Source organism: Symsagittifera roscoffensis, unplaced genomic scaffold (genome assembly GCF_963678635.1).
Source record: "Symsagittifera roscoffensis unplaced genomic scaffold, txSymRosc1.1 SCAFFOLD_925, whole genome shotgun sequence".
NCBI lineage: Eukaryota > Metazoa > Xenacoelomorpha > Acoela > Convolutidae > Symsagittifera > Symsagittifera roscoffensis.
The window spans coordinates 1-9,430 of NW_026971252.1; the positions used below are offsets into that span (position 1 = coordinate 1).

The 9,430-nt window shown below is 34.4% G+C and overlaps 1 protein-coding gene across 1 annotated transcript; it reads left to right on the forward strand.

The window, feature by feature from the left end:
* Positions 1-7,205: 7,205 nt before the first annotated feature.
* Positions 7,206-9,043, forward strand: LOC134856273 (innexin unc-7-like). Its single transcript, XM_063872623.1, has one exon. It carries the CDS (start codon positions 7,386-7,388, stop codon positions 8,715-8,717), a length of 1,332 nt encoding a protein of 443 aa, XP_063728693.1. The 5' UTR covers positions 7,206-7,385; the 3' UTR covers positions 8,718-9,043.
* Positions 9,044-9,430: the final 387 nt, after the last annotated feature.

Consider the following 9,430-nt stretch of genomic DNA (forward strand, 5'->3'; position numbering starts at 1 on the left):
AACATTTCACACCTGGTCCAGTTAAATTTTAGTAAAAGATTTCAATGTTGATTAATTTCTGATACGATGTGCAGATAATAAAATACCATCTAATCTGACCAGGCATTTAATGAAAAATGCCATCAATTTGAAGCCTGGCAGATGCTGCGTATTTTCAGTGCAACATTTATGTTTCCGGAACGTAAACTTTTTGGGGAGCTATATGCAAATCGTTGATGAAATCAATCGTAAATCAAGTTTTCCAATTTAACACCTCATAATGAAAACAAATTGCAAACTTAGGTTACAAGTCAGACCTTTGTGTTTCCGAATTTTAACAAAATGACGGGATACTTGTGCTCGGGGTTGTTTCTTTTCTCCAGACAAAATTTGACCTTTTCACCAGCATTTTTAACAGATTTTTTATATATCAATGTAATGTTATTGTTGTCCCAAGCTCAAATTGCAAAAACATTTCACCTGTGATTTTTTTCATAAAAGTATGAGGGTTTGAAAAATGCGAAATTGATCAAATTGGGATAATTAACGCTAATAACGCGTAATGGGAGGCGTATTCCCTCTTTTAAATTGCTCCAAATTGAGATGAAGCTTGTTATTTGGTCTTTTTATTGCTTGGCCATGTGCAAATTATATTACTTTGTTCTTTTCATAGCGTATGAGACAATGATTTTCAAAAAAAATCTCAAAATTATTCGAAATTTTTTTTTTAATTTTTATCCATTTTTTGAAAACAATCACAATTTTACAGATTTTCAAATGCAGTCGAAATATTTACGGGATTGTCCTGATACGAGCAGTCTTTTACATTTTACGTTTTTGTCCGAGTTAAATGTACAATTGAAAGGTGCTGTGAAGGAGGGTTATCTTGCAAGATCTTACAAGAACCTGGTAAATGAGGGTTGTCTAGCGAAGTCTTGCAAAAGTGAGGTTATCTTGCAAGATCTTACAAGAACCTTGTAAATGAGGGTTGTCTTGCTAAGTCTTGCAAAAGTGAGGTTATCTTGCAAGAATATTGCATGATTCTTGCATGATCTTGGAAGATAACCATTATGAAATTTTTTCCACCAAACCTTATTCTGAGCGTAAGTTCGAATAAAAAACTTAGGTTAGTCTTAAGAATGTTCATTTATATTTAAGCTCATTCTCCATTTTTCTGATGTTAATAGTTTAGCTTGTCATTATATTTTATACATTCCGAATTAGGATTTTCAACAACATATTTTTTTGACTTAATTTGAATTTTTCATCTATTTTTGCAACTCTAGCGGTTAAATTTCATTTGTTTCAAATTTTTGTCAGATAATTTTAGGAACCGAGTCAATTAGCTTGAAATATTTTGTATTTTGTGTTTATATAAATCCGACAAATAATTATGTTGACCTAATTATCCGGTTATTTTTTTCTTTTTTACTTTTGGTTCATTTTTTAAAGTATTTTATTATACTTGTTACTGGTAAATCTATAAATTAGTGTTCCCAGTTTATCCGTTTTTTTGGCAACAAATTTAACGTAGTCTCATACCTAAAAATTCTTTGTAAAAAAGTTTCTGAGAAAAAACGCTGATCATCAAATTTTCAAAAATAGCAACCGCATTATAAGCATTTTTTCAATAGATTCCATGGATGGAAAAGTATGTTTTGCACTTTTTGTACTGAATTGATAACTATTTTGTTTGTATGGAAGTCAACCCTGGTAGTAGCAAATTCATGCTTTACTCAGATCAGCACAATAAGAGACATATAGTTTTCAATTGAAGTCTATTTCAAGGTAATCACATCAAATTTGAAGTCAAAAATTGCATCGAAACTCAAAAACACGCAAGATAACATGCAATCTCACAGTAGGTTTTACCAATATAACAAAGAGATCACTCAAAACAAAAAAAATCATTTCACGCACTCGGGCAGCGTGAAACTTTCAATCGCAGTCATCTCAAAAACTGTCAAATATACGAAAAAAATGAAGAGACAATTAAGGACTGCGCTATCACTAAATTGGTTGTGGCGGATAACAAAAATCTTTTATATTTTTTTATTAGCTATTAGACATCTTATTTTTGAGCTCTCCGTTTCTAAATGTAATTTCATTTTTTTACCAATTTCTGGCGGAAAATTAACATAAAGTCTGAAATATATTAATACCCAAAGCTCAAAGCTAAAACGATATTTCAACTGTGGTCTTTTTTAATGTTGTTAAATTACAATATTTGATTTTGGTACTATTTTGTCTACTATAAGTCAAACTGTGATAATAACGATTGGTATATTCTATCCTTCAAAACCTGAGCGGCAAAAATTGAACTGAGGCAAGCTCTAATTTATAGGTTACCAGACGCAAGAATTTTCCTTTCTTCTTAACATAAGGTGTGAGGTAAAAAAATTCAAAAATTAATAATGAAAATTCAACTTTTCTTTTGATTCAACGTTTTAATCAAACAGTTTATGATCGACGCTAGAAGTTAGTCCGAGGACTCTTTCATTAAATTAGATAAGCGGGATATTGTGAATGGTACCGAAGGGTTGAACGTTTTGGTGTTAATCAGACAAACCCTAACGAAAGAGTACGTCTACAATCCCAACTCTCTAAATTGCTTGTTTTTTGTTTCATTTAATTGGATGGAAAAACATTTTTAAAATTTTTTTATCATGATTATTAAATCCTCTTAATCCTCTTATTTGATGGAATCAATCCAATGAAGTTTCATCTTTAATGAGATTTCAGTCCTTCACTGCCAATCGCAAAAAAGTGCGAAATCGATGAAGCCAAAATTATTATAACTGCGTTTATTGTAATTATGCATTTTAGGCTTTATTAATAGATTTCCAAACCCAGGCCTTCTTTCAGAAAAAAGGGGAATTGAAACTCGGATCATTAATTTTCAGAGGGTTTTTATATTTTTAATCATCTTTTCTTCTCAACATGGGTTTTGCATGGATCTCTTTTCAAATCCTCATAAATTATAATTTCATTCTTTAAAAAATTTATTGGGCGTTGTCGAATTGGACGTTGTCGCTTTCGCATCGTTATGACCAGACTTTCCAGACTCAAACACTCCCTGAGACTCGCAATTCGGGTAAAGATCCGGAGGTAGCGTGGCTCTCAAAGTGGGAACGTAAATATGGGACCTCGCTCCGGGAGTTGAATTTTCTCTGAACACAATTAATTTGCCTTTCATACCTTAATATAACTTAAGCCATAGTAGTATGTAAAAAGCCAAAATGAAATCAATGATATGCTTGGTTTGGGGCTGAACAGTTTTCAAAATACTACCTACTCTTTTAGTTCTAGCCAACCATGAATAAATTGGGTCGGTGGGGCAGAGATCGTCCATTAGCTTTTACCCGAGTCGAGGTTTTTCACCTTATTTGAAGCAAGATTTGAGCGGTTTGAGCGGTTTTTTTAGACAATTACGCTCAAAACCTTGCTTCAAAATGAGCGGTTTGAACGGTTTTGAGCGGTTTATCTAAAAAAAACCGCCTAAAAACCACGCAAAATTTGAGCGGTTTATCTAAAAAAAACGCTCAAAAAGCGCTCAAATCTTGCGCGGTTTTTGAGCGTTTTTTTTTAGATGAACCGCTCAAAACCGTTCAATTCTTGCGCGGTTTTTGACCGGTTTTCTTAGATAAACCGTTCAAAAACCGCTCGAACCGCTCATTTTGAAGCAAGATTTTGAGCGTAATTGTCTAAAAAAACCGCTTTTTTTCTTACATATTTTCCAGTGGTTATTTTGCTCGAGCATTTGAAAAAAGTCGCTCACATTGTTTTTGGTCAAGACATCGAAAAAAATCTTGCTTGATTTGAGAACGGTTAAGCACTTTTTTAAATTGTAGATAGTATTTCAACTGCATCTTAGCGTGGGTTGACCAAAAATGCTTATCCTACATTTTCCATATATGAAAAATGCTTATCCTACAATTTCCTACGGTTTCATAGACTCAGAAAATTGTAAAAAAAAAACTCTAGGATAAGCGTTTTTTCATATATGGAAATTGTAGGATAAACATTTTTTCATATATGGAAATTCGGGTAGAATCTCGACCCGGGTAGAAATTCGGTCGGGAAGAAAAGGTGTTCGTTACGCTAATTTCTAGTATAATGTAAAATTTTCTAACAATTATACTGTGCAGGATTAAAATGTAAATTGAGATCATTAAATTAATAGGGAAAGGGAACACATCCAGGGCTAGGGAACAAATAATTGGAACCCAATTAATTGTAATTAATTGGATCTAATTAATTGCTTGTCGAGTCCATTTAGTTTCAATCAATTAATTCAGGGGTTTCAATCAATTGGAATTAATTGCACTTATTATCCACCATTTCAAATTTGCTACTCCATTTTGTTTTGTAGTTGCAAAATGCGCAGCGTTGTTTATATTCCGAGTAGACTCAGTAATCCCTACAGTGCTATTTCACTGTATCTAGAAATGGCAAAATATTTATCTCAAGATGCCGAAAGTTTTTAAGAGTGGGTTGATCAAGATTCAGTATAGGGATGAAACATCGCACTCCAGCTCGGAGAAAGAAAGAATCGAGAAAATTGTGGCAAATGCTTCAGTCATTGTTGACAAAGAAGGTCGAGCGCGAAAAATATGCAATGAGTTTGCTTAAAAAGCAGAAAGAATTTCCAAAAGAAAACTAATGTGATTCGCCGACATCTAATCTGGCTGAACCTTTTTTTAGGTTTTACTTCAACAATCTCTACTGCCAATGAATCTCGAGGCGCAGATGTTCTTAAAGCTCAACAAAAGTTTTTGGAGTAAAGAAACCATGAAAAACTTAAGCGCTCTGAATTTTTTGATCTAATCAAGTTCGAAATTGATTTTTGTCACTTTATTTTTCACATTTCAGTTCAAATTCAATTAAATGCAATTAATTGCATTTAATTAATTGATAGACTGGCCAATTCCAATTAATTAATTGCAGCTGTCCATAAAGGATTGGAAGGGCCCAATTAATTGTTTCTCTACCCCTGAACACACCAGCACATGTGTTATGCTCTGCTGTTGCGAAGAACCTTCTATTATTGTTCCGACTTTCGATACGAAAGTAACGGAATATTTGTGCTCGGGGTGGGTTTTTTTTTCTTCAGACAAATTTCGACTTTTTAACTAGCCATTTTTGACGGAATTTTTTTAATATCATTCGAAAGGTATTGCTCTCTTGAGCTCAAATTTGAAAAGATATTTCACCTGTGATCATTTTTCGTAAAGTTATGGGGGTTTAAAGATTGCCATTTTGGCCAATTTGGGACAATTAACGCGCGATATATTTCGCGCTATTAACGCGTAAGCGGAGATTTAATCCGTCTTAAAATCGTTCCAAATTGGTTGAAAGAAGCTTATTTGCCATAATTGATTTGTTAAAAGGAGCTAAATTTTTCTTTTTGTACTTTATATGGCGTGTGGGGTGATGATTTTCATAAAAAATTTCAAATTTTAGAAAAAAAATTTTTCATTTTATTTTATTACATTTAATTTTTTGATGTTATTACTGCTCCATAAAAGCTCAAAAGGCAGTCGGAACATTCAGGGTTTCGCCCTGATACGAGCAGTCTTGTTTATATTCCTATTAAAGACCGAAATGTCAAAATGATAATTGTTCTGACTTTCGATACGAAAGTAACGGAATATTTGTGCTCGGGGTGGGTTTTTTTTTTCTTCAGACAAATTTCGACTTTTTAACTAGCCATTTTTGACGGAATTTTTTTTATATCATTCGAAAGGTATTGTTGTTTTGAGCTCAAATTTGAAAAGATATTTCACCTGTGATCATTTTTCGTAAAGTTACGGGGGTTTAAAGATTGCAATTTTGGCCAATTTGGGACAATTAACGCGCGATATTTCGAGCTATTAACGCGTAAGCGGAGAGTTAATCCGTCTTAGAAATCGTTCCAAATTGGTTCAAAGAAGCTTATTTGCCATAATTGGTTTGTTACAAGGAGCGAAATCTACCCTTTTGTACTTTATATGGCGTGTGGGGGGATGATTTTCATAAAAAATTTCAAATTTTCGAAAAAAAACAAAATTCATTTTGTTTTATTTCATTGAATTTTTTAATGTTATTACTGCTCCAAAAACCTTAAAAGGCAGTCGGAACATTCAGGGCTTCGCCATGTTACGAGCAGTCTTGTTCTATTTTATAATATGTAGATGAGGTCAAATAAGTGCTTGTTTGGTTACTTTGTTCTTTTTTAAATAACACTGTTACGTAAAATTTTTTTTAAAAAATAGGCTTTTTGTTGTAAGATAATTTTAAACGTGGTCCAATTAGCACAATTTTAATCGGACCTTTTTCAGTTGAATTAATCGTTTTAGTGACTAGCGCTTTTGTTTGCCTTCACAAAAGAATACCATGATAATTGATTGAACCTTAAGGCCAGTTCGAAAAGATAAATATAACCTATTTTGTTATTATTTTGACGGAGAACTGAGCTAGACGGAAAAAAGAGATGGTCTGTGTTATGTTGTATAGAATCACAATTACGTGCTCGATCATCATGGTTTACTGAAAAAAAATAATGGACCACCAAAAAAAAGGGATACGCAATGGTTAAGTGAAAAAAAGTATGTGTTATGTTACGACAAAAATAAATATATAGTTTTTCAAGTTCGAGTACCACGAGCTGAAGTTTCAACGAACGCAGAAGACGATTATTTCAAGGGAGGAGAAACATTTGAAAAATCTAGTTCATATTGTCATTTTAACAACTTCAAATCTATCGCGTCTTGCTTTTAGACGTCACTAGGTTCAATGGTTTTCATAGGCCTGGTAGAACCGACGTACGAAAATTCTATCAGAAAATGCATTAGGTGCAAAAAATACTTTAGTTTAGGGACGAGCGCACTCCAAAAATAGCCTTTTTGCAATTAAGCCAACTAAGTTCAAAAAGACTGTTTTGTCAGAAAAGCGCCCCAGGCTTTCATTACTGAATCAGCAGGTGAGCTGTAGAAATCTAAAAAACTGATCTACAAGATTAGAAAATAATTTTAAAAAAGTTTGCTGAGAATTTGAATTCAGTTACAAAGGGTTATTGAATAATTGAAGTTGCATGAAATTTTGAATTGTAAATGGTACCAAATGCGAAATCGATAAAAACCAATTCAAACTTCATCGTGTATATTTATACTTTCAGAGAACAATACAAAACCAGCTCGCGATAAACTCACTAATCGTCTTCTAGGGCTAATTTTGGGCAAACATAGATAGAAGTTGGCAAACTTCATTTTAACGCAAACCAACTTTGGTCCATTCTAGCTACTGCCAGTTTGTTCTATAGTTAATAAGTTAATCTACATCAATCTGATAAAGTTATAAGTTTTACTCGTGCTTTCAAATGCATTAGTAAACCTAAATCTGATTAAGCTCAGTTCGAACCTGTAATCATGATCAACGAGATTTTCAAAGAAATCAACAAATCGAATTTCGCCGCTAACGGAGATTCAATTGATAAATTGGTCAGTTTTTACACAGTGCTAATTTACATAATTGGCGCCATATTCCTCAGCGTTTCTCCTTTCGTTGCCGGATTTTTCCAGTGCTACACTCCGGCTGAGTACAGACCGGGGTGGGTCCAATATGCCACCCGTTACTGCTACCTGAAGAACTCATTCTATATCCCGTTCAAAAATGACGAGGGTGATGATGACGTTCTCATTGCTGAACACATGCGAAGCGGGGATGCTTTGGAGATCACATATTACCAATGGATCCCGTACTACCTCGCCTTTTCCTCGATTCTCTTCATGATTCCCTACATATACTGGACGTCAATCACAAAAATGGCAGGAGTTGACTTGGAATACCTGATCACACAGGCTGCAAAGTTTGACGTGAGCTGCTCGAAGGAAAATCGTGAAAAGACGATCAAATCTCTTGCTGATTACATCGATATTTACCTGGACAATCAGGAACAAATTCCTGGAAGGAAAAGTTGCACGGAAAAGATGATGGACATGTTTAAGTGTTGCAGCAACCATAAGGGGAACTTAATGGGGAACAACTACTTTTTCTCCAAACTCATGTACATTGCCATAATTGGACTTCAACTGTACTCCTTGTGCAAATTTCTGGGCATGAACCTAATTTTCTACTCATTCGATCCAAAAACATTCGGCGACTTGATTCTGACTCACTCGTTTGAATGGCGTGAAAAGGAACTTTTCCCACTCGTCACGTACTGCAACTTCACCAAACAAATCGAACACGGGCAGGAGGAAAAGCGGTTTATTCAGTGTTCGATGCCGAATAATATTTTCAACGAGCGATACTTTGTGCTTGTTTGCTATTGGCTCGTCGCGTTGTTCGCTTTGATGGTGTACTCGGCCTTTTCGTGGTTCAACATGATTTTTCTCGGAATGAGACGAGACGTCTACGTGAAAAACTTGATCCGAGTGACAGAGGAGTTTCCGAAAGAAGAAGGGAGTTTGGACAAGGAACGACTTCGCGAATTTGTGTCTTGGTACCTGCAGCAAGACGGAATCTTCGTATTCCGAATGATCGAAACCAACACCAGCCGAGTCGTAGCTTCCGAGATCATGTGCAAACTGTGGGAGCATTTCAACTCTAATTATGAAGAGGAGAAAAAGCACCGAAGACAGAAATCGGGAAAGAAGCCTCCGGGTCGGGAGTCTTCGGAGATGTCAAACATGGGAGATGATGAGGAATATGATGGGTATGATCCGAAGTCAGAAGTGGCAGGGTCTTCGACCGCCTAAATCATTCAACTTTGATTGAAGAGTGAATGCAACTAAAATAGCTATTTTACTACTACAAAATAACTTCAGGTTGTTGGCTGGTTTTCAGGTTTCAGATTTTCAGTGATTTTTTAAGAAAAAAAATATTATAAAAATTGATTTATTTGTAATATGATGTTTATATTTTGGACTCGGTAATGAAATTGTGGCCAACGATTTGATAGAGGCAAATTTTCCAGAGCGATTGACGACCAAACAAAGAAAAGAAAAAAGAACCATTGATATCATCATAATTGAGCATATTAATCTATTAGTAGTATGAATTCGATATTAAAATTTGAAAACTACATGCTTTTAATCACAAAACCTATTAATTTTAGACTTAAACAAGACTGCTCGTTTATCAGGGCGAGGCACTGAATGTTCTGACTGCACGTCGTCGTAAGGGTGTTGATTGCTTTGAAAAACTGATGAAATTTTTGAAAAGAAAAGAAAAAAAATTCATTTTTTTTGGTAATTTCTTCGAAAAATAATCCACTCACACGTTATCTAGTTGACAAATTTCGCAAACAGCAAAATATTAAAAAGACCAAAAGAAAGCCAGAACTCGCAATATATCGCGAGTTAATTGTCCCAAATCGGCCAAAATGGCAATTTTTAAAATACATAATCTAGCAAAAAATGATTACAGGCGAAATGATTTCTTTTAGTGTGAGCTCAAGACAACAATATTT